Source organism: Anser cygnoides, chromosome 1, assembly GCF_040182565.1.
Source record: "Anser cygnoides isolate HZ-2024a breed goose chromosome 1, Taihu_goose_T2T_genome, whole genome shotgun sequence".
NCBI lineage: Eukaryota > Metazoa > Chordata > Aves > Anseriformes > Anatidae > Anser > Anser cygnoides.
In genome coordinates, this window is record NC_089873.1 from 56,090,418 (window position 1) to 56,114,763 (window position 24,346).

At 49.7% G+C, this 24,346-nt stretch overlaps 1 protein-coding gene and 3 long non-coding RNA genes across 4 annotated transcripts in view; 3 read left to right on the forward strand and 1 right to left on the reverse strand.

The window, feature by feature from the left end:
- LOC136790793 (uncharacterized) overlaps positions 1 to 1,499 on the forward strand; it is a 42,812-nt gene extending 41,313 nt beyond the window's left edge. The window contains exon 3 of the long non-coding RNA XR_010831383.1: positions 1,259 to 1,499. This is a non-coding gene — a long non-coding RNA (uncharacterized lncRNA). The remainder of the gene's footprint in view (positions 1 to 1,258) is intronic.
- Positions 1,500 to 1,536: 37 nt separating this feature from the next.
- Positions 1,537 to 9,770, forward strand: ELFN2 (extracellular leucine rich repeat and fibronectin type III domain containing 2). The gene has a single exon (XM_048048290.2). The coding sequence runs from the start codon at positions 1,922 to 1,924 to the stop codon at positions 4,346 to 4,348; it is 2,427 nt and encodes an 808-aa protein (XP_047904247.1). The 5' UTR covers positions 1,537 to 1,921; the 3' UTR covers positions 4,349 to 9,770.
- Positions 9,771 to 16,333: 6,563 nt separating this feature from the next.
- Positions 16,334 to 17,241, reverse strand: LOC136790797 (uncharacterized). Its single transcript, XR_010831398.1, has 2 exons — positions 17,142 to 17,241; positions 16,334 to 17,009 (listed from the first exon to the last, which is right to left on the reverse strand). It is a non-coding gene; the product is annotated as an uncharacterized lncRNA (long non-coding RNA).
- On the forward strand, positions 17,005 to 21,418 carry LOC106035771 (uncharacterized). Its single transcript, XR_001206966.3, has 3 exons — positions 17,005 to 17,550; positions 18,442 to 18,606; positions 18,679 to 21,418. It is a non-coding gene; the product is annotated as an uncharacterized lncRNA (long non-coding RNA).
- Positions 21,419 to 24,346: the final 2,928 nt, after the last annotated feature.

Sequence of the window (24,346 nt, forward strand, 5' to 3'; positions counted from 1 at the left end):
CCTGGTAATTCCACAGACCCAAATCAGCTCAGATTTCTCCACAGACATAAGCCTTGTTCCTCAAGGGTTCACTCACTCCTCCTCCATTTATCTTCCTTCATTTTACTTCTGCCCTTTGTGTCTCTATGCTAGAAATTGGTTCAGCTTTTGTGGCAAAAGCTTCAGCAGTATCTTTAGTGAGCAGCCTCCCCTCCCCCAAAAAAAGGCGCTAGAGGGGATGTTTATTCTTCACAACTAAGAATCCCTTTTTTTTTTTTTTAATAAAATTATTTTCTATGAAAGTTAAAACAAAAAAGTCCAGTGCCCACATATTTTCTTTGCTGTATGAAATGATTTTCTCCACGGTGCTTGAGGGCGCTTCTGCCAGGTTCCTGTCTCAGCACACTGGGAGAAGGGTTGAAGCCATGGCCAGAGGGAAGGGTGCTCCAAGCTGCCCTTCCCAGTCAGGACCAGGAGCTTGCCCAGATCCCAGAGATGCATTAAGGCAAATGTCACTTTGGTGGGGTAGGTGGGCGACGTCCTTCAGCTCGGTACTGCTGGGATTGCTGGGTGGGAGAACTGGGGGCTGGTATTTGATACGCTGCCTACATCCTGCTCCCCTGCATGCTCCAACCAGGCTGGCTCACCTCAACAGCCTTGTCCCTGCACCAAGAGGCAGGAAAAATGTTTAGAGCACAAGTGGTTACACGTGGCTTGAATTATTTATCCCTCTTGCATCAAGGAGGGGAGGAAACAAATTAAAAAGTGCTTTGCTTTGTTTTTAATTTTGTTGGGGGGGGGGGGTGGGGTGGAGGCACGTTTGCATTTTCATTGCTTCATGCATTCTGTGTACATGGTTTTCAGGCAGCTGAAAATCCTTGGCTTTGGCTGTGTTTGGGGCTTGCCTTTGTTTACACTAGCAGTTTTGAGCTGAGCGCAACAGCAGCCATTTGTTTCCCAGCCTCTCTTCCCTTCCCCTCCTGCCCCCACTCCGCTGCCTTCTCCCGTGTCCCTGGCTGTGATTACATTGCATAACGGAGCTCAGGTACACTTCTGCGTACCCCCAGTAGAAAATTATATGTCGTGAGGGTTCCCTTCTCAAAGGCTTATCAGCAAGGCAGCTGGTCCCACTCCTCCTTTGCCTGCACCCCCCCCCCCCCCCCCCAGTGCTGTCTCTTCTCCATCTCCCTCTTCTCACGAAACCTCATCATCTACACTCTTATCGCAAAGATCCCCCAACTGATGCCTCTTCTTGTCTCCCGTGTGCTTTCTTTTCCAGATTCCAGTGACAGATGGATCTCTCTCATGTGCGCTTGCTCTTTCCCTCTCTGTATTTTTGTTTTCGACATGTTTGATCTGAAGCTCTGAAGCTTCTCAGAGGGAACCCAGGAGAGAAGGAAGAGGAGGAGGAGGAGGAACTGAGGGAGCGTGAGCGACAGAGGAGGCAGCCCTGCCTTATCCTCCAAATCACACCGTGGAGGGGCAGGGGAAGACTAGAGGGGGGAGGGCTTGGGTTTGTTTTGGGGTGGGTTTGGTGTGGGTGGGGGGTGGGTGGGTGGGAGGACAGTGGAAGAAGTGGGACAGTCGCTCATGAGCATCAAAGAAGATTCTCTGTCCTCAGTCTGAATTTCTGTTTAGAAAAGAAGCACAAAGTGTTCCCTTCCAGACCACTCATCCTTGGTGGCAGCTTTTGGGTGTGCTGGAAGCAAACTGCATGTATCCTCCCTGCTCCGTGCTCCTGGCTTGACCCAGAGGGCAAGAAGAAATGATGGCGTTGACACCCAATAGGACTGGGGTGCTCATGCACTTCTGTTGCTAAACCCCTATTTACTACCCCCCTTTCTCTTTCCTCTGCCCCTAATTTTCCTTTTGCTGTGGTTCTGGAATTTGTATTTTTTGTTGCTTTTTTTTTCTTTTTTTTTTTTTTTTTTTTTTTGGCCTGATGAGGGCACCACTGCAGACCATGATGTGCCTGGGGTTGTGGGCAGCTGCCTTGCTCTGCTTGTTTTCCCCCGGCACTGTGCGAGCTGACTGCTGGCTGATCGAGGGGGACAAAGGTTATGTGTGGCTGGCCATCTGCAGCCAGAACCAGCCCCCATACGAGACCATCCCCCAGCACATCAACAGCACGGTGCATGACTTGCGTCTGAACGAGAATAAGCTCAAAGTGGTGCTGTACTCCTCCCTCAACCGCTTCGGCAACCTGACCGACCTGAACCTGACCAAGAACGAGATCTCCTATATTGAGGATGGGGCTTTCATGGGCCAGACAAACCTCCAGGTCTTGCAGCTGGGCTACAACAAACTCACAAATTTGACAGAGGGCATGTTGAGGGGCATGGCCCGGCTCCAGTTCCTATTCGTGCAGCACAACCTGATAGAGCTGGTCACCCCTACTGCCTTCTCTGAGTGCCCCAGCCTGATTAGCATTGACCTGTCGTCGAACCGTCTCAGCCGCCTGGAAGGCAACACTTTCACCAGCTTGAGCAATCTGATGGTGTGTGAGCTGGCGGGCAACCCCTTCAACTGTGACTGTAGCCTCTACAGCTTTCTTAACTGGCTGGCTCTCTTCAACAACGTCACCAAGAACTATGACCGGCTCCAGTGCGAGACGCCGCGGGAGTTTGCCGGGTACCCGCTCCTGGTACCTCGGCCTCACCACAACCGCAATGCCATCACCATCTTCCAGTCCATGTGCAGAGGTGGCACCATCCCCTCCCTCTCCAGGGTCAACCCCACCCCTTATACCCCCGACTCCCAGCGAGACTTGGATGAGGGCTCAGCCATCAGCCCCGGGGACTTCCTCTCCGTCAAGCCTCCAGCCTCCTCCACCACCGACTCCTCCTTCAGTCCCAGCATCAAGCTCCACGATGTCACCATCACCTCAGCCATCCTGATGGTAACCATCCCCATGCCCTACAGTAAGATGTATGTGCTGGTCCAATACAACAACAGCTACGTTTCTGACATTGCGACACTGAAGAGCAAGAAGGAATACGTCACTGTCAACAAGTTGAAGGCCCACACTGATTACACTTTCTGTGTGGCCTCCATCCGCAACAACAGGCGCTACAACCACACTTGCCTGACCTTTGCAACCAGGAGCAAAGGCAGGGAGGACCCCATTTCCAGTACTTCCACCACCACACACTATATCATGACCACCCTGGGTTGCCTCTTTGGGATGGTCATTGTCCTGGGGGTGGTGTACTACTGCCTGCGGAAGCGGAGGATGCAGGAAGAGAAACAGAAGTCCCTCAATGTCAAAAAGACCATCCTGGAAATGCGTTATGGGTCAGATATTGATACCAGTACCATGGTCCATCCTTCCCAGAAACTGGGTGAGCCACCAGTGATCCCTGTCTCACGGATGTCCTCCATCCCTTCCATGATTGGGGAGAAGTTGCCCCCACCAAAGTCAATGGAGGCTGGTATGGAGACCCCCAAAGTCACCACTAAAGGCAACTACATTGAGGTGCGGACTGGTGGTGGGGATGGTCTGGAACGGACCCAGCGGGATGAGGACCTGAGGGAGCTTGACAATGGGCAAGGCTCAGCTGCTGAGATCTCTACTATTGCCAAGGAGGTAGACAAGGTCAACCAGATCATCAACAACTGTATTGATGCCCTCAAGCTGGACACGGCCTCTTTCCTGGGTGGTGGGACTGGCGTAGACTCAGACATGGCCTTTGAGTGCCAGTCCATACCTGCCAGTTCCTCGGGTGGGCTAGAGCGGCCCAGCTTTCTTTCCCCACCCTACAAGGAAAGCTCCCACCACCCTTTGCAGCGCCAGCTCAGTGCTGATGCTGCTGTGGCCAGAAAGACCTGCAGCGTCTCCTCCAGTGGCTCCATCAAGAGCGCCAAGGTCTTCAGCCTGGATGTGCCTGACCACCCACCACTGAGCAAGTCTGACTCCAAATACATTGAGAAGGGCAGCCCACTCAACAGCCCTTTGGATCGTCTTCCCTTGGTGTCCCCGGGCGCCATCCACCACTTGGAGGTCAAGCCTTCGTACCACTGCAGTGAGCACCGACACTCCTTCCCGGCCCTGTACTACGAGGAAAGTGCTGACACCTTGAGCCAGCGCGTGTCGTTCCTCAAGCCACTCTCCCGCTCCAAGCGAGACTCCACATATTCCCAGCTCTCCCCCAGACACTACTTCTCGGGTTACTCCTCCAGCCCTGAGTACTCATCGGAGAGCACCCACAAGATCTGGGAGCGATTCCGGCCTTACAAGAAGCACCACAGGGAGGAGGTTTACATGGCGGCTGGGCATGCCCTGCGGAAGAAAGTTCAGTTTGCCAAGGACGAGGATCTGCATGACATCCTGGATTACTGGAAAGGAGTCTCTGCTCAGCAGAAGCTGTGACTCTCCCCTATTCTTTCCAAGGAAACAATACAAAACAAGACACCCCCCCCCCAACAACCAGAAAAAAAAATGCCACTTGACTGTGAAAAAATAAACCAACAACAAAATACTCCCGACAAATACAAAACTGACAGAATTGTTTCTTAAAGTTTACAACAACAGAAAAACTCTCACACACACAGACACACACACATATGCCGAATTGTCTCTACTGTGTTACGGGGACCATTGTTCTGCCTGCAGATGGTTGGGAAGAGAGTCCTGCTCTGACACTGTGGTAACAACACTGGAGTGCGGGTGGGTGGCACTGGGAGGGGGTGGCAGTGGTGGCAGGGGATGGGCAGGGACGAACACTCACCGGGCATGGAACTCAGCTGTGAACTATTGCTCTTTCTGTTCCTCTTGCTGCTTGAGAGATGATTTTTCATTTTAGTGGGAGGGGAGAACTTCGGTTTAGAGAGCTTCTCTGCCCACTTCTTACACCTACTTTTCCAAATTTTCTGTCACCTTAGTTCCCCCCCCCCCCCCATCCTTTGGCAGTCAAGGCTTTTCTCTCTCTTCTGTCCCCTTCCAAGTTAGGTGGGATTTGTTGGAAGAAGTTCTCTCACTCCTTTTCCTTTTCCTCTTCCCTACCCATCTCCCTAGGCTTGCACTTTTTGTCTAGATATTTCAGGAACCTCCATCATCCTCAGAGGAAGGAGAGTGTGATGGACAGGAGGTAGACTTGCCATACAACAGGCTCTGTGACCTTGTTGCTCTCCCCTCTCCCCTTCTCCCACCATGCTATTGTTGTTGAACATCAGTGATCCTGGAGTGATAGGCCTGCTTAGAGCCAGTTATCTGCCAGTCACTGAGGGGGTATGTCTGTGCTCTTTTGCACATCAAGTCAGGTCCTCAAGGAAATGTAGATGAGGAGTCATGAAGGTCCAGTCTTTCAGAGGTGCAAAGGGTTCCCATGTCTTCATGGGTGTCAGTCATAGGTCATGGGTCCTACCATTTCCCACCACGCACACCCATGCTGAGGCTGACCTGAGGAGTAGGTTTGGTACACTGTTTTACCTCCCTTACTATGAGGAAGGGACCTGGAAAGGAGCTAAGCAGAACAACTTGTATGTGAAGCTTCTGCAGTTCTTCCCAGCTGACTTGCATCATGTTGGGAGAAGGGTAGAAGAACATCAGACATCCTCCTTGCTTTCCTCAGGAGAGTTGAGTGCAAAAATAGGGTTTCTATTGCTTAGAAAGCACTGGGTTCATAGAAAAGACACCGAGAGGCTTCCACTTGCATAGGCCATGGATACTTTGGCATGAATAGGAGATAGCGTAGGGTGAAGGCAAAAGCACAGGAAATAAAAGGGATGTGAGAGTGGGCCTGGGAGCAGCACAGGAGGGTTGGTTCCAAGAGAAGCTCCCTTTGTGTGTGCAGCCATATGGTGTGCTGGGATAGAGGATGCTAGCCTCTGGATAGCAGTGTTCTTCTGAATACTTAAGAGGCCCTTAATACTTAAGAGTCAGAACAAACTTACCACCTCCTAAATCCTCCACCTCCTCACAGTTAGCTGTGACAGACTTTTCTTAGGGACTCTTTAACATCTTGTCAAAAAAAACCACAAGTTTTCCTTGCTAGGTCCCAGCCTCTCTCCCTTGGATAGAAGAGCTGCCACAGTGTTGGGAATGAGCATATTGCCCTCTCCACTTCATCCTGTTTCTGAGCAGCCCAACAAAGCACAATCGTGGCACCCTCTCTCCCAGAGTTTCCTTGTCAGGCAGGGGTGGCTGCCTGCTGAGTGCATCTTTAGTGCATTTTTTATGCAGCACTGTGGGCTTCCTCTCCATGAGCTGCACACCCCAATCGCTCTTGGCTATCGTTCACACCTACCAGGATGAGAGTGAGGGCCTGTGTTGTGTTGGCCTTTCCCAAGTGGCTATTTCCTTTCTGAGGTGCTCCTCTGGAGTGCCAATGTGTTTGGGGGCCCTGGGAAAAGGACGAGTGTGAAGTACCTTCTCTGGGAGTTGTTTATGTGCTGCCTGCACATTATCAGTCAGGTAATAGTGTTGCCAGCTCTGACAGCTGGTTTCAGCGCTGGAGGTAACATAGCTTCATCTTCTAAAAGTGAGGAGAAGCAGTAGGCAGAGCCTGGTGTGCAAAAATCAGAGTGATACACCTCAAGGTCTAAGCTTGTGAAGATCCTTAGCATCCCTTCCTTGTAGGGATGCTGAGAGTAACAATCCTAAGCCAGCTCTGGATCCCATAGCCGCAGCCTCCTTCACTGTCAGCCACATTCCCCACAGCCAGAGCATCATCTTGCTTTGAGTCCAGAGGTATCTGTGGTACTGACTCCACCCTGTAAGAGTCAGTGCAACGCAGCAGAAGGGGTGTGTGTGTGCAGAATGATGAAGGACATCGCTGCTGCTGGGTTTTCCTCCATGTTGGGACAATGCAGCAAAGCAAGGCGGGCAAATGCTGTGAGAGGTGCTTAGGCACAGCAGAGACCTCTCCAGCTGCCATGTGGAACAGGCCCAGTGGTCTTCCAGAGTGGCGGCTGTCCGAACTGGAAAGACTAATGGCTGGGGCACAGAATTGGATGGGAAAAGGAGGATGTCAGGCACAGGGGGATGGAGTCCTGTTCCGCTCCCCACCTCTTCCCTCCCTGTGCTTCTCCTCTGCTTTATGGTCTTGTAATGAGTTCTGCTCATATAGGTTTTTGGGGGAAGCCTTAACCTGTAATGGTTTCTGCTCCCTCTGCTCATCACCCCAGCAAGGCAGAGTGGTCAGGAATACAAGTGTCATCAAGCCCTTCTTTTGCCTGTGGTAGGGTAAGGCTGGGTGCGGGGGATAAGCCATTTCTCTCCCCATTGTAGCCCCCCACTCCAAACCAGTGGGTGAAGTTTGCACAAGATGGACTGTTCTGTGGGAGGAAGAGGGCAAGGAAGGGGAACAGTGTCCCACCTTCCTTCCTCCTCCCTTCTTCCTTGTCCTGCTCCTTCCCCAGGGATGAGGGCTCACGAAGTGATGCCAGCCCTGTTGGAGGAAAGCAGATTTAACGTTATATTTGCATGATGATTTTACTGTATTTTTCTGAGCAAACACCTGTTGTATATGTGCCAGTTTGTTGGAATTTAACCTCCTCCCCAAAGTCTCACCCATCCTTGTCCCTGTTTTCCGTGCTCCTTTCCTTCATCCCCGATGTGATTTTATGAGAGACTCCTACCAGTTTGGGAGGGAACACAACCGCAAGAGATCCCAACCTAATCAGCCTCATAAAAAACTCCCCCTCCTCTTTTCAGTGCCCCTTCCCCTTGCCCTGTATGTGGTCTCTTAGCTGCTTTTCAGGGTTGCGTGTATGAAGGGGGATATGTTATATACCAAAGGCCTGTTCTTTCTAGTGGTCATCATTTCTCCTAATTATTTAGAAAAAGGAGTGAGGTCCATGGAGACAGATCTCATAAGAGAAATGGGCATCCATCTGCCCTGGTTTCACCTTCCCCAGATCTTCAAGCAAGGCCATTCTTGGGGGAGCAAGGACTACCTCACCTGAAGAGAAACCTCTGTCACAGTAAAAGCTTGATTTGGAGCCTGGTGCAGTTGCTGGAAGACCTCCCACCACCTTCCTCTCATTGGTTGCAGGAGGCTCTGGGTTAGGTCTGTCCTACTCCTCCTCTCCTGTGGGTGGCCCTGGCAGAGGGCAGGGCCTGATGACAACTCTAAGACCTCCATGGTGGGAAAAGGCCCAAAGAGAAGCCTGAAGTTTCTAAGCCCTCTATGGCCGGCTCACCCCTGCCTTCTCCCAAGGCAAAGTGAATCCATGGGGCAGAACCAGGATCAGCCCCCTTCACATTTTATTACTGGGTTGGTGACTCCCAACAGGGAAAATCAAGGGTTTAGTTTGCCTCACTGAGAAGAGCGGAGGGTGAGGAATGAGAAGGGACGCTGACCTGCCCTTTCCCCCAAGAACAGGCCCAGGGGAGCTGTGCTGGATTCCCACACCCATAAGAATGAACGTGAGACCCTAGGTGTGCTGTTCCCGTGGTGCAGAGCCCTTCCCCACCCCTGCGGGTGCTGCCCCAGCTCCTGCTCCAGTGCCACGTTCCCCTCGCCTGCTCCCCACTCTTCCGTGCTGAATAAATCCCTCCTGAGGCAGGTGTGAAATATTCATGACTGACAAATGAAGATTTATGTCAGGCTGAGGAGGCTTCTGTGTGTTTGCAATGCTAATCAGCCTGCCTTCCTGGAGGAGGCTCTGCCAGGAAGGCTTGGGGGAAGGAGGGGGAGATGCAGGAGGGAAAAAGGAGCCAAGGAAGAGAAAGAAGGGGCAGAGACAGCAGGGATGAGGAGGGTCTGCTGTACTGAAGGGACCAAGGGATGGGGAGGGCGCTAGGAGGAAACAGGGAGAGGGAGGGGACAGAGAAGAGGGTTAGGATGGAAGGAACAGGGGAAGAGATGGACACACAGGAAAGAATAAGAAAGAAAGGACCAGTGGGAGGAAGGACTGAATGCATAGGGGGAGAGGAGGTGGGGAGTAAGTCAATGCCTGAAGAGAAAAGATGGACAGACTTCATGATGAGCTGTGGCCCCTCTCTGTAGGGCAGAGCTCAGCGCTACAGGTCGGGCAGCTGCCACACGGGCAGGAGCTGGAGCCACAGCCCCGAAAGCACATTTGCCATGCTTGTTGCTGACCGGAGAGCTCGGCTGCGTCTGGAAGCACACACGGCCTCCGGGAACCTGGAGAACTCCCCTCTTCCACAGCCACCACCTCCTTCAGCACAAGCTGCACTCATGGAGCCACGTCTTCTTGCGGGCAGGAGCCAGCCTGCTGCTGATGTCCCACCGCCTGAGCCGGAGGGAGCATCTTCGGGGTGACTCAGTGTGGGACAGACACTGAGCGCCACCCTCCACCGGGCTGCCGGGGTCTCTCATAGGGCTGGAGGAGCCTGCCCCACCTCAGCTGCCTCTCCCCTACCCTGGATCAGGCAGGTGTTTGGGTTTTTTTCCCCAAAGAAGGGGCAGAGGGGGGGGTCTGTTGCCTCCCCCATACACACACACGCACCCTGTCCCTCCAGCCACTTTGCTCTTGTGCTGTGAGGGGCTTTCTTGATCTGCCTCCCCATTTCTTCCCCTGCCTCGTGCTGTGGGAAGCTCTCCCTATACCTCTCCCCATGCAGCTCTGCCATGGCAGCTCTAACCCACCCCGTTCAACCCTTCTCCTCTTTCCCCCTCTCACGGGTCCCCTTTCGTCCACCCCATCCTCACGCGTTTGGCTTGGCCTTCGCCTCCCCGTTACCACCACCGCCACTGTGAGGCCTTGCTCTTCGGTGGTCTGCTCCCACCGCCTGCTCTCCCCCTGTCCCTGGGGGGAAGGAGGAGCCGGATGGGTCAGGCAAGGTCCACCGGGGCTGGTACGGCTGGTCCATCCACAAGCACAGCACCTGGGGCGAGGGGGTGGGAAGGGGTGGGCAGCTGCGGGGGCAAAGAGCCAAGGGGGGGGCTCCCCTTGAATGTAAAGAAGGGCCTCGGAGGCAGCTGCTGGGACTGGCTCCTTGTGGCCTCTTTGGTGTTCCTCTTTCCGCAACAACCCTGTGACCCCCCCCGGTTGTGTATGGACACATTTGAGTTGGAGTTATGTTCTTTTCTCTGTTCTTTTATTTTTTTCTTTGCTTCTTTTGGATTTCTCTTTCTTTCTCTTCCTTTTCTTTCTCTCTCTCTTTTCTTTTTCTTCTTTCTTTTCCTGTTTTAAAACTGAATGGCACGAAATCGTTTTTCCTCAACTCGGAGATTCCTGTATGGAGAAAATCAATTTCTATATTTGCAATAAATTTCTTATTTAAAAAAAAGCAACAAAAAATCCAAAAAAACAACAAACAAAAAATATGAAAAGCTGCTTCTGAGTCCGTTTGTCCCAGCCTTGTCTTGCACAGGAAGTGGGATGGGATGGGAGGGAACGGGGTAAGGGGGAAACTGAGAAAGCTGGGTGAGGGTGTGGGAGAAGGATTCTGGACATCTGCTCCCCACTAATACACTTTTCTCTGCACTTGGAAGTTGCCTTATTGTGGAGCACCGTTTGGATGCATCCTCAGTTTTGCTGAGTCCTCAGTTCTCTCATGATGCTGGTCCTCTACTGCTCAGCACCCAGTTCACATCCCATCCCAGGCATGCATACACCACTGCCTGGGTGTAGGACAGAGCTTCCTCACCCATCAACAACACCACAAATCCTCAGCTGGTGGTAAGAGGCATCCTCTGCCAAGCTCCAGAGCTGTCCAGAGAAACTCACTCCAAGCCAGGTGATTTGGCCATGGGTAGTGACTAAGCAATCTGTAACCTAATCCACCAGCAGATATCCTGATCTCAGCTCTTCCTAAGCATCAATATTTCAAGGCAAGAATACAGCTAGCAAATCTGTGTGTATTGGTGCATTTATACACATAATTAGGCCAATTTGTTCATGGTGACATAGCAGCTATTCTCTTAAATGTCTTCTCTCTTCTCCAGCTCCTGATTTTTTCTCATTTCTAGTCTCTCCAAGAGTGGTAGTGCTGTCTGGCTCAGAGATTTATGTCTTTTGCCCTTGCATGTCCAGCTTCGATCAAACAGGTCTAACAGTGGCTTTTGAGCTTCCTTCCTGGAGGCAGCTGCTAGGACTAGCTGTTCATAGCCTCTGTTCCTGGAGTAGAAAAGGGCAGAAATAAGCAGTCGGGGGTGGGGAGGTGAATGTGAATATGGACACAACAGTGACTTTCAGCTCCTGGATATATATGCCGCAGAAGCTGGCAACTCTTATTAATGCTTGAATTGATTTTAGAGCAGCCTTGGGGGCAGCTGCCTACTACAGGCAGATGCTTTACAGTCTAATGTGTTCTTCCTTGGTCCTGGGAAGGATGACTGAGTGTAGGAAGGAATGGTTCTGGGCTCTGCGTCCCTAGGGGATGGACAATAATGCATAACAAAGAGGAGCTCTGCTGGGGTTAATCAGAATTTCAAGTGCTTGGTGGAAAGTTGGATCTTTGGGTCAAAGAGGAATTCCTGACACCTGCATCTCTGCAGTGGAGGGATATGGGCCGTCAGAAACAGGGAATCTCAAACCTTGAGAGGAATTAATACACAACTTTTAAACTGGTGTAATCTGATCAGTAGAGTGCCCCCATGCTGTTTGTTTTGTTGCTAAATTCAATTTTGTCTCCACAGTCCCTGCATTTCGTCTGGGTGCTCTGCCACAGGGATGAGAAAGGACAAGATGTATTTGCAGCTGCTGTGTGGGGGGAGCAGAAAGCTTTGGGAAGGAAAGACTGTCAGGGCTGGAGAAGTCACGAATGTCCTGAAGCCAGGCAGAGATTGTTGAATCTCTGTGTTGGGGGGGGCACATTGAAGGCCAGTAGTCAGCCCTCTGGGTCAAAAGGAAAGAGTTAAGCAGTACTGGTATTTAAGTAGCCTTTGGCTGACTCCAGAGACCCTGGGATTCCTCTGCTCTCCACAGGGCTGTGTGAGTCTGTGTGCCTCTGGGAAAGGGACGAGGTTTCAGCAACTTCTGAGAGTCTGCGTTGTTCTCCCAAGTGCCTCTGAATACGACTGTGTCCAACTGATGCAGTCCCTGCAGCAAACCACGGTGACCTCTGCCTCCTGAATCCGCTTGGTGCACCACGGCAGCTGCATCAAAGGGTGGGAGAAAGGCCCAAGTGCTGTGTTGGGAGCAGTGAAGTGGCTGCAGGAGACTGTGATGGATGAAGTCAGCTGGGTGGCCAGTGTGAGCTCACTGAGAAGAACATTGCGGCTTTATAAACCCACGTTCTAGGCTGGCTGCAGACTCAGGAAAAACATACTGAGTTGTCTTGTGCTTGGTTCCTGCTGTCTCAGTTCTTTATCATCCCCATGAAGTTCAGTAACTTATCCACGCAATCATTTGCTGCAGCACAGGAAGGGCTAACTTAGTCACAGAAGCTTTTGCTGGAAATCATATCAAACAGCTGGGATCCCTTTGTGTACATGTGTGCGTACACATGTGCATATGTGTTGTGAAATGTATAGGCATGTGGGCAATATTGCCCTCTCCTGGACTGACTGTCTGGACTGGAAGAGCACCACTGGTGGTACTGCAGCCTGACAGATGAATTCTGTTTCCCTGCAAGGGTAACGTCCTCTGTGAGCCTTGATTTCCTATCCACATCCTGCAGGCTGTTATAGCCAGGTCAGGTTGGGGACTAACTGTTCTCTGGAGCTCCAGCACCTGGGCACCCTGAGCAATCATGGCTCCTCAGGGTCAGGTAAGGTCTAAGGGAGCATGATGAGGAACCTGCCCCCTGCAAACAATGTCATCTCCAGTGGAACCCGAAACCAACAGCTCTGAAGGGCAGTGAGGAAATAGATGAGGGTATGAGGGTCACGCTGCTGCTATTTGTCCCACTGCTGATGTATTGTCTCCTCAGAGGGAGGAGAGCATTGCAGTCTGGGGAACAGTCAGGCCCACATCTCTACCCAGGTCTTGGGTGTGCTCTTAATTAACACACAAAGCCGTGGGTCTTGTAGAGCTGGAGGACAGAGTGAGATCTGTATAGAGCCCAAAGGGATTTTGGAGGGTAATTGCACAGGCCATGCCCACCCTTATCAGGGGAACAGAGGGTGTCACTGAACAACCTGTACATCTCCTTCCTCATCTGTGGAAGAAGCACAAAGAGAGAGAAAGCAAACATGAACAATATGAGTGAAAGATTTAGGAGTGAAGGGATAAGGAGGATGGAAGGAGCACTTGAATACCCAAGCTTCACGTACATATTTACAATGATGCTCCATTCCTTGGCTTCCCAAGTACGAAACAAGAGGCTGTGTCCTCCCTTCCCTCATCGAGCTCCCTGGGACAGGGTCTGTCTCTCACAACATGGTTGTATGATGCCTGTTATAGTAGAATTGCCAGACTAGTCAGGGACTGATAGCACACATCTTCAAAGGAGGAAGGAGCATCACTGAAAGTGAGTCCGAGGACCTGTGACTCTTGCTGAGCAAGGCAGAAGTAAGCAGGGGCCCAGCCAACATTACTGTGGAAAATGGATCAAAAGCCTCATCATTTTTTAAATAAGAAACACTTAAAAAAGAAAAGCATTCAGCTCCATCTCGCTGTATATGTCGCCAGAAAGGGCATCATTAAGAATTCATTGCAAATTCTGAACCCAATTTTCCGGCCCAGTGCCTTGTCCCGCTTGTCTTGCTCCAGCTCCAAAGACAGCGGAGGCACTGCCATAAGTACCGAGGGACAAATGGGAACTGAATAACAAGATGGAGCTTGGAGAAAGGACAGGGGGAACTGAGGACCTCTGGTGTGAAGTGGCTGAAAGAAGGAGAAGCACAGCTAGGCAGGAAGAATGAGGAAGAGCCAGGGCTGCCCACAGACCTGTGAGCAAACAGGCATGAGCCAGCCCCAGCTGCTGACTGTCATCTGCTTGCACAGGCAGGGGGATTTCCTTAGACTTTATTCTACTCAAATGGCTGGAGTTTATCCAGAGGTGGCTCTAAGGGTGTGACTGGGGATTCCTAACAGCTGGAAATGGCCCACGCGCTGTCCCGCCAAGGTCTTGAGCTGCAGGACAGTGATGCAGCTGCCCAACAAAAATGGCCAAGCCAAGCCAAGCTATGTCATAAGGTGAATTCATCAGGGCAAGGAGGTGCTAAGTCTAGCAGGTTAAAGCTATAAAGGCTGAAAAGGCTGTACATGTATTTGAAGGACTTCAGTTGAAGGAAAATGGCTGCTTATTCCCATACTATCTGGATGAAAACAGGCTTCATGCAGGGCTTTGCTCAGATTGGGCACTGGTCCAGAAGATGCATGAGATCCCAGCTTCTCACCCCCTCCTCGTAAGGTGGGCAAAGATCTGTTGCCTCAGTTTCCCTGCAATACATTTTCTCTCTCTGTCATTGTAATCCACCAGGCTTCCTGCCTGTGACACCCATTTCTCCTTCTCTCTGCTTCTCAAGTGGCAGCCAGGGAGATAATTGGTATTTTTGACACTGTCTGTTGAGCACTTTGTGGCAGGAGCTGCCAGGATGAAGTGGTGAATTAGATAATTAGGGTTAATTAGAGGCTTTACAGGGCTTTGTTACCATACTCCATGAGAATGATGCAGTCCTTTCAGGGCCTTTCAGGGCCGTTACATGGAATGGTGCCATCGGGGCAGAGGGGAGAAGTGAGGAGCTGCCAAAGGCATTGGCGGTGGCAATAGGAAAAGGGCAGTCGTGCTTCTTAGTGGCATTGGAGGTGCTGTGGTGGAGCAAGCTGCTCAGAAAAGTGAGAAGCAAGGCTGGACACAGAGCACATATAAACAGAGGCCTGAGTGACCTTCACTAGGCCCTGAAATGCACCTGGTCACCCACTACTGCCGGTGGCAGCTGTGCTCTGTCACGCAGACCCCACTTCTGTAAGAAGGAGTCACGGGCCCTTCCTGACCCTCTCAGAGAATCAGTCTACCTGGGGCTGAAGGTATGGTGGAAAAGGGCACCAGGCTGGCGGTAGAGTGTGACAGGGATTGTCGTTGTTATCCCAGAGCTGTGCTGTCTGCACCTCTCCTTACTCTGCCACTGTTTCTCTCTGTGGATGGTGGAGACACTGCTCACCCCCACCCAGATCCCTGATGGAAAATGGGGCAATGCTTTCTTCAGCCCTGTTGTGCCAGCCTGGGAAGGAGGTTTAGATGACAGCTCTCCAACTTGCAACTGTTGGTATGCAGGGGACCTCTGAAGAGGTCACCTTTGCCAGCTCGACCTCTCTACACACCTGTACCCTCTCAGAGGAATATGCAATTGGTCTTGTTGCTAGCAGGCTTTGGAGTGATCAGTCCAGCATATTAGGGAGTCTTTCCACAGGAGAGTATAAATTTCAAGGTCACTACTTTGCTGCCGAAATTACCCCAGTTGTGACACTTCTAGTAATGGCCTTGATTGTACAGTAGGGGAGGCAGGGGCAGGCCACTTCTATCATGGTGGCATCCCATCGGAACCAGGAAGCTTCCCTGGAAAATACTTCCATGAGGGATTAGGTGCTTCTCCCTGCAGACAGTCCTATCAAGTGCCCAGGTCTCTCCTGTTTCCTTACTGAATTCTCTCAACTGTAACCAGCTTCTTCCATGCTTTGGTCCTAAAGACAACCTACTGCAGTGTCTGGGCAAGACCCACAGGCTGGAATTTCTTTACAAAGGGCACAACATAGAGGAAGTCCAACAGACTTGAGCAGAGGCATCACCTCAGAATTGACCGAAGCAGAGGAAATAATTCTTGCAAGCAGGGGTCAGACTCAGCACCTATAGTCTCTAGTGAAGGGCAGAGAAGAATTTGACTCCACACATAATAGCTCAGTTGGAGAGTAGCTTTGGGCAGAGAAAGAAAATCTCAATGACTCCCTCAGACTCTTGTGTTGCAGTGATCTATTAAACAAACAAACACATCTCTGCATAGAGCTTAATCCCATGTGATTCTGGTATTTTTAGCAGCTTGTTCATGGATAGGTTAACCAGGACTTTTTCTTGCTTCACTTGCAGGAGCCCTGAAGCCAGACTCCAAAGATTCCAGTGGTGACCACTAAGTACGATGGCATGAATGTAACCTAATGTACTGTTATAACAACTGAATTAGGCCAGCACAAAAGTATAACTAGTCCAGTATCTTGTCTTGCACAGAAAGAAGGAACTGAGGCTAAGGGTATTTGAATATTAGAATAGGGCAAAGATGTGGTTGCACTTTTTTAATAGGCTGCCCATTGAATTATATCCAAGTTAGAAAGATGTATTTGAAAGTGTAATGTCTTTATATCTTTCTTTCTTTTTCTCTTTCTTTCTTTCTTTCTTTCTTTCTTTCTTTCTGTCTTTCTGTCTTTCTGTCTTTCTGTCTTTCTGTCTTTCTGTCTTTCTTTCTGTCTTTCTGTCTTTCTGTCTTTGTCTCTTTGTCTTTCTTTCTTTCTTTCTTTCTTTCTTTCTTTCTTTCTTTCTTTCTTTCTTTCTTTCTTTCTTTCTTTCTCTCTCTCTCTTTCTCTCTTTCTTTCTTTCTCTCTCTTTCTCTCTCTCTCTTTCTTTCTCTCTTTCTCTCTTTCTCTCTCTCTTTCTCTCTCTCTTTCTTTCTCTTTCTCTTTCTCTCTTTCTTTCTCTCTCTCTTTCTTTCTCTCTCTCTCTTTCTCTCTCTCTTTCTCTTTCTTTCTCTCCTTCTCTCTCTCTCTCTTTCTCTCTTTTTCCTGTGAATTTATTCAATTGGCATTTTAACCAGATGTCTGGAAGTCTTTAAACTGATGATAACCAGAATCAGGGAAAATAAAACAGGGAAGGCTCATGCCCTGTTCATCAGAGACAGAACGCTGCGACAAATATACCTTCATGCTGATCCAATACATTCATTTTTCTACATTTCTACACATCTTGTTCAACATCTGGCAGCCTTGTATCAAGGTCTATCCAGCAAGGCTGCTGCAGCAGTCTGAAATGCTAGATAACTCTTAGCCTGATGCTAAGATCATCTGACAGACCTGATGGAAAAACAGCTGCATCTGAAGCTTCCCAGCATTGCAGCAGTGAGACTCATGGTTTCAGAACAGGGCTTCTGCAGCTGCTGTTGACAGTTCTCCCAGGACACAGCAAGTGCTTGAATAAAACTCTGGCCTTGCAACTACTTGGCATGGACTGAAAGGGGAAGTGGGATGCTCTAATAGAAAACAAACAAACAAACAAAAAACTTAAATGTACATGGCAGCAATCAAATGAATGGGAAAGAGAGCTGCATGTAGCTTGGGCTTCTTGTCAATAAAGCCATATAAGTCAGGACAGTCCTGGAGACCTTGGGCACCAGAGGATTCACGATTACCGTCACCAGAACCTTGCCAGGTGTTGTGACCGAGGCCAGGTATGCCAGATCGTATGAGAGAGGGAGAGCCACGGCACTGGGGCAGGGGAATTCTCCTAGCAGCAAAATTTGCCTTGTGATGTCAGTGACTGCTGACAATGAAAGACACTGGTGTATGTGGGTGGAGTGGAAAGATAAGGAAATCAGGATTTTTTTTGTGTGTGAAAATAGATCAACAAGAAGAAGATGAAACGCATGTCCATGACCTAAAGCCCTTTCTGAACCAAGATTGGTCTTAAGCCAGGAAAGTTCCTGTGGAATTGATCCTGGGAGATGAAGATCTATGATAGATGTGCTAACGACTTTGTTTGCAGTCAGCTTCTCATCCTTTCTTGAGCATATGGTAGGTGTGCTCTGTACTACTTGCCTATGGGACACAGTGCTGAATATCTCTGGGTAAGCCTCCAGGTGTGTTCTCCATGGCTGTCCAAAACCTTAAAACTGACAAAAATATACAAAAGTATATGTGGTAAAAGGAATACTTGTGAAAATGTGGGCTGAATGTGGAATGTGCTTTGGTGATATAGGACATGGAAAAGGCTGAGATACTGAACGCCTTTTTCATCTCAGTCTTTGCAAGCAAGACTGGCCTTCAGAAATGCCAGACCCTGGAGACCAAGGGGACAATATGGAGCAAGGAAGACGTAACTCAAGTGTAAGAGGATCAGGTTAGAGAATATTTAAGCAAACTGAACGCTTATAAGTCCATGGGCCCTGACGGGATGCACACAGGAGAGCAAAAGGAGCTGGCTGATGTCTTTTTGAGGTCACTCCTGATAACCTTTAAACAATCACAGTGACTGGGAGAAGTGCTTGGGGACTGGAAGAAAGCAAACATTACTCCTATCCTCAAGAAGGGCAAAAAGGAGGACCCAGGGAACTACAGGTCAATCAGCCTGCCTTCAGTCCCTGGGAAGGTGATGGAGCAGATAATCCTGGGAAGCATTTTCAGGCACATGAGGGACAAGAAGTGCCACTAAGATGAAGGGACTGAAGCACCTTTCCTGTGAGGAGAGGCTGAGAGAGCTGGGACTGTTCAACCTGGAGAAGAGAAGCTCGAGGGGGATCTCATCAGTGTGTATAAGTTGAAGGATGCTACCCAAGAGGATGGAGCCAGGCTCTTCTCGGTGGTGCCCAGTGCCAGGACAAGGGGCAATGTGTGCAAACCAGAACGTAGGAGGTTCTGTCACTTAGAACAGCTCTACCGTTAAAATGTAAATTCTTATTTTCACAGAGACCTGGCTGTAGAAACGATAACATACCCTATGCTGACTGGTGAGCTGGAAGGAAAAGGAAGCAGAAGACTAAGGAATTGTTTTGATGATCCATTTGCGTATGGGTACCCATTGTGATAATCCACACCTGGAGTAAGGAGGAAGAGGGTTATTTCTTCTACCAGGTAGCTGAACTGCAGTTTGACACTTGGTTTTCAGAGCTGTTCTTTGCTACATGTACTTTGTTTTCACATTAGGTTAACCTGGCATTCAGGCTGAAGCATGTGAACCTGGCACGTGCTGTGAGCATCGCTTTCTGATACAGCCAAACAGACCTGGCTCTAAAGCAAAACCCTCATGCACCTGCAAATGAAGGCATGTCTGGTGAATCCTAGGAACTGAGACGTGTTTCTTGCTAAGCCATAAGAGTTCGTGTTGCTCCTTGAGGGGAGGGAACTGAGCCCTAAACAAAGGAAGTAGTAGTAATACATCAAAACAAATGGTACAGACTAGCAGGGAGTGAGATACTGTGAACAGAGGGAATAAGACACAGCCTTGTTCCTTCAAACTCCCACCAATGCCAGAAAGAAGACGAGGCAGTAGAAATAGAGGTGCATGCAGGCATGGGTGTGAGGGAGAGAGACAGCGTGTGTGAGACACTGTGAAGGAGCAGGTTCCTATACAATGTGTGAGAGACATATATCCTATATCTTTTGTGTTTGTGTTAGAGGTGTGTGCTTGAGAGACAGACTGTGTGAGAGAGCCCAAGACAGCTACAGCATGCATGTGAGAGGGAGCATGAGAGGCAGACAGAAGGAGGGAGGTGAGCTGGAGTGCTGCTTTCAGGAGCCTCCTCTGCACGGCCAAATGGCCAGCACAGCACAGCCAGGTCCTGCAGCTGGCCAGACCCAGCCTTGTTTCACCACAAACTCCTGGTGTTTGGGAGATGGGAGCATCATGTTCCTTTCCAGCACCTGCTGGGCTGGAGCACATCATCTGTCCTGCTCCTGTTGCCTCTGCAGAGATGACTGCCTGCCATCCTTTTGGGTCTGTTCTTTTCCCCAGTCAAATTGCACTACTTATAAGGATGAGGTTAGGAATTATTGCACGTGGTATTCAGGATGTTGAGGGCCAGTCTTTCAGTGCTAAGCCCAGAAATCTGTCCCACCTAAGTTTGCTTTTTACAGTGGCTAGCAGAAACATGATCCTTACATTGTCTTTTGCATGAGGCATCCCAGACCCTATGGGAGCAGAGCAGGCAGAAATCAGAGGAGAGGGGGGAGATGAAAGGATTGCTCCTCAAGCCTCTGAGCATAACAGCTGTTTGCCTTGGACCACCCACCGATGTGGAGGGAGAAAACCTTTTTGGGGAGAAGCTGGAGACAAATGGCAGGCATTTGATGCAGCCTGTGGAGTGAGTTAGTGGTGTGTTGGCAGCTGTGTTCACCTTCCCAGCGCAGTGCTTCCCCAGTGTATATGATGCAAAGACAGAAGTTCTCAGGGACTCAGAGGTGATAGAGAGAAGGAAGATGATGGACAGAGGTCACACTCAGGTCATGGCTCTGGTCCTTCTTTCTCTGCCAGTGCTGACAGCTCATGGAGGTTTAAGGATTCAAGTCTGGTGCTCAGGGACTCATTCATTTTGGTCAGGGCTCAGCAACAGATCCCTCCCAAACCCTGCAAGGGCAAGGGAAACTAAAGCGTGGTGACAAAACAATGGTTTCTGCAGTGCTCATGCACTGTGAAATGCAGCTCAGCTCACTGCCAGCTGGAGGAACAGCAGCACGAGCCAGGTGGTGGGAACAACCCTCCACATTTGAATGGTTGTCCTCAGAAGAGAAGAAAAACTGAAGGAAAGGCATCCCAGCAAGGCTCTGTAGATGGCAGACAGCACCTTTGCTGCAAGCCAAAGGGAGCTGGAGGGTGAGATTCTGGCTCCCAGGTCCATTTTTAGTGCCCTGCGTTATCTGAAACATTTGCTCAGGGTTGGCAAATGCCACGCAAGACCTGTGGGAGATATTCTGAAGGAGAAACCGAAGCCAGGTAGGTGACCTTGCACCGAACACCAGTTTTGGGGCCTCTGACTCACTCCTTGACTGACATCATTTCTGCTAACCCTTTAAACCAGGGCCAGCATCAGCACTGCAGATTTGCAGAGGCACCATGTGACATCATCCCAAAAAGCTCTTCAGAGCCTGGCTGATGTCATCACTGCAAAGTCCTGGTGCAGGGCTGACGAGCCCGTTCTTTCCTGGGGACAGAACAGGTCTTTCCAACGCTTTTTTAGCTGGTCACAAATTCACACGTGTCTTATCACTGCACAGCAATAACGCAAGGTGAAAACATCACGTGGCTTTTGGGTCTGGTCGGGAGTATGGTTTGTGAGCTGTATCTTTGATTTGAGACTGTGATGACACGTGCAAAGACTCTGGTTTGTGCAAGAGGCATCTCCTGTGTTGCCCAGGTGCAGGTCTTTTGAGGGTGCCACATTTCTGTAATATGTCCCAGGCACATGAGCACTTGCAGGTCATACCCAGCCTATGGGCTTTAGAAAAAAAAAAAAACAAAAACACAACAAAATGAGGTCATGTGTGGCAGCCCTAAGGGTGGCTGAAAGACAGACCATCAGCGTGAGCTTTCTAAGGAAAAGAAAGACAACATCATGCCTTCAATCTGCAGTAAGAGATTCCAAGAAGCAACTTTTAATAAAAGGCAGCCACATCACCCATGTGAGCCTCCAGAGACGCTGAATGATGTCACCGACTTGCAGTCAATTGCAAGGTCAGAGCTAGAGACCAAAGACTGGTGATCCACTTGAGCACAGTGTAATGCCCAGCTGACCACTCTGAATAAGGATGATGGCACTAATGAACACTTGTTATGATTACTGAAGCAGAGCTAGCTGGGGAATTTGAGCTCCTGCCTTCCCGTTGTACTGCAGGGCAAGTGTCTGAATGCAGCTACCAGCAGGAGTGCCTCGAGAGAGAGATGTGGTCCTAGATAAATGCCTGTTTCTATGCCTTCCAGAAATCATTGGTTTATGCAAGATCCACGTTGCTGTACCTCACACCCAGAGAGACAGATGTCCCTGGGTTATAACTCTTCCATCCAAACACGCATGTTGCTGCTGTCCATGGGGTGAAGGAATTTTTTCTCATCACTGCTGCCGCAAGAGAGGAACAGTATCAGTACCTGTCAGGCTGGGCTGTGGGTTAATTCAGCAGGGCTGAGATTTTGATGAACTTCTAGGGATATGCAGAAGTGCCCCTGGAGCAAAAGCTGTACCCAAACAAAAAATCAGACTAGCTGTCTGTATTCAGCTCTGCATAGCATGCGTGTGTGCAGAGGGAGGTAAGGTGCTCCTCTCACAGCCCCCACACTCTCCCTGGGGTACTTGCTGTAGTAACTTGCCCTTTACAGCAGCTCCTCTCCTTGGAGCCAAAACGTGTGTCGTGGTCTTGAATGTTCCCACCGTGCACTTGCTCTCTGGTGCCCTGCTCCACTACTTCTCCCTCAGTCTGGTGCCTCCTCCCTGGTCACATTCCCGTGCCCGTGACCTCCATCAGTATTACCTGTCCATCCCCATCAGCCTCCGAGCACAGAGACAACAAACTGACAGGCACGAGCCAGCCCTGATGGGAGAGAGAAGATAGTTCCCACCACTCTCTCATCAAGAGGCCCCTCTAAAACCGCCCTAATGAGATTATCCTTGCGGCCCCTGTCAGCTCTGCCTTTCTTTGCTGGCTCCTTTGACAGATGGATGTCAGTTCGGGGAGAGCTGTTTGATGTTCTTCGTCTTAATGAAACTGATCCTTGGGCAGGCGCTGTCTCCTCTGCCTCTAGGTACCTGTGGTCTAGCGGTGTCAGGCTACTCCGTGCTTTGTCATACTGGCTCCTAATTAGTGGCTGGCTCCCGCTGCCACTGAAGTCAACAGGGAAAACATCCCTCTGGGTCCAGTGGAGCAGGAGGTGGCAGATAGGAAAGTCGGTGCACAGAGAAATGGCAAGGGTCTGTCTGATCTTCCCATCCCTTCCAAATATTACAGTCATCTCCTTCTTTCTCTCTGATCATCCAAAATACTGGGATGGATACGTATGGCAGCTCTGTGTCTGCTCCCTGGCTGCTGCTGACCTGTTGTGCACACACTGTGCTGTGGGGGAGAGAGAAAGAGCAGAGCTCCCCCCGGCCACTGACCTGGGGCTAGCTAAGAGCTGAGAAGAGATGAAAGTAGGGGATAGACAAACAGAATGGGAAGGAATGCCGAAGGAGGACAAGGGCAGGTGGAGGACAGACGCAAGTACCAAGATGCTGCCTTTATGTTCCAGGAAGGAGGAGCCAGTTCCCTGTCTTTAGAAACCCTTGAGCAGAGCTCACAACTTTGATATTTCTCAGTCCCTGCCAGCAGCACATATTTTTGTTTGGTAAACAATTCCTTGCCAGATTCAGCTGAAATCTTGGTCTGTTATTATTAGCATTTGTTATTACACAAATATGGGGAAATGTAGATGACCTGAGCTATACAGGTGGTCAAGATAAATCAGGGTCCATAATTTTTATGCTGCAATTGGCACGATAAAAGTTACAAGAAGTAGCCCACATTTGATAATGATGGGTGTCATCGCTGGCACCAGCAGCTCCCAGCTCCTCGTTGAATGCCCACTTTTTGGATGTATCTGCAATCCCACTGATGGGAGATGTGTGGTAAGGTGAGCAGACGTACATTACAGGGTCCCTGCTCTAGACTTATGCCCAGAGACTGTGCTGCATCTTTTTCAGTTAAGTTGTTGGCTGAAGTTCAAGCTCCTGTATGTTGTTTTCCGCTAAGGAGACAAATTAATTATGGATCTAGAAAGTTCTCTGGGGATAGCCTCTGCTTCCCAAGGAAGCACAAACTGCTCCTTTGATAAGCCAAAATCTAGGAGGCAATTTCTTTGCTTAGAACTCCAAGTTGATGCCAGCCACAGTGATGCCCCCTCAAATTTCTTCAGGTTGTTCTTAGTGCCTTTTTGCTTGATGTCTTTCTTCTCTTCTTTTTATCAGGATGCATTTCCAATGTTTGAATGCTTTCTCATACTCTTCTTTCACATACATCTTTGTTTTGGGCAGTGATGTATGCCTGTGTGTAGGTGATGGCCACCATTGCCTCATAGAGGAGGTTAATAGCATCCTGGAGCTACCTAAAACGACAGCATCTAAATCTACATGATTAAAGGACATTCGATCAGATCGTAGCAGAACTTATTCAAAATCCAGTCAGATCATCCATCTTTATCCATAAACAAATGCAGGCTCCTTAGTAATCCTTAAACCTGCAGCATCTTTTTTATTCATCCCTGGTAGACATGCACAGCCCTGTCCTGGATTCCACCCTGCCTTTCCAGTAGGGATGCACCCACTGAAGCACGTGGCACCACAAATACTGGGGTATAATGGAAGGTCTTTGAGTTCATGCAACTGAGCAATGCTTATCATAATGAATTTTAAATGACAGTTAGATTACTTGGTGCTTTTTGTCTTTGAGCTTTGTTTGTATACAGGCTTCTTATTGCCAAACTTTTCACAGCCACAATTTTTCTTTTTGTTTTACAGAAGCACATATGCTTTTAAATATACTTCTCAAGAGCTCAGCATTGTCCCCTCTTCATCTGACACAAGGAATTGGTTCTTTAAAGGAGAACAGCCATTGAGAGACTTGGAAACAAAGTATAAAGCTCGGCACAAGCCATAGAGAAGGGAAGGGTAGAGATTACAAAACAATATCCATAGCTGCTGTTTGGAGAGGTGGAGCAGAGCAGGAGAGGAGAGGCAGAGGGAAATGGTTATCCTTGAAGCAGAGAGCTGCTGGCCCCTCTCGGGAGGGCTCTGCTTGGCTGGGCAGCTTATTAACTGAAATGGAGAGAAAATAGGGAATATTCAGGACAGAG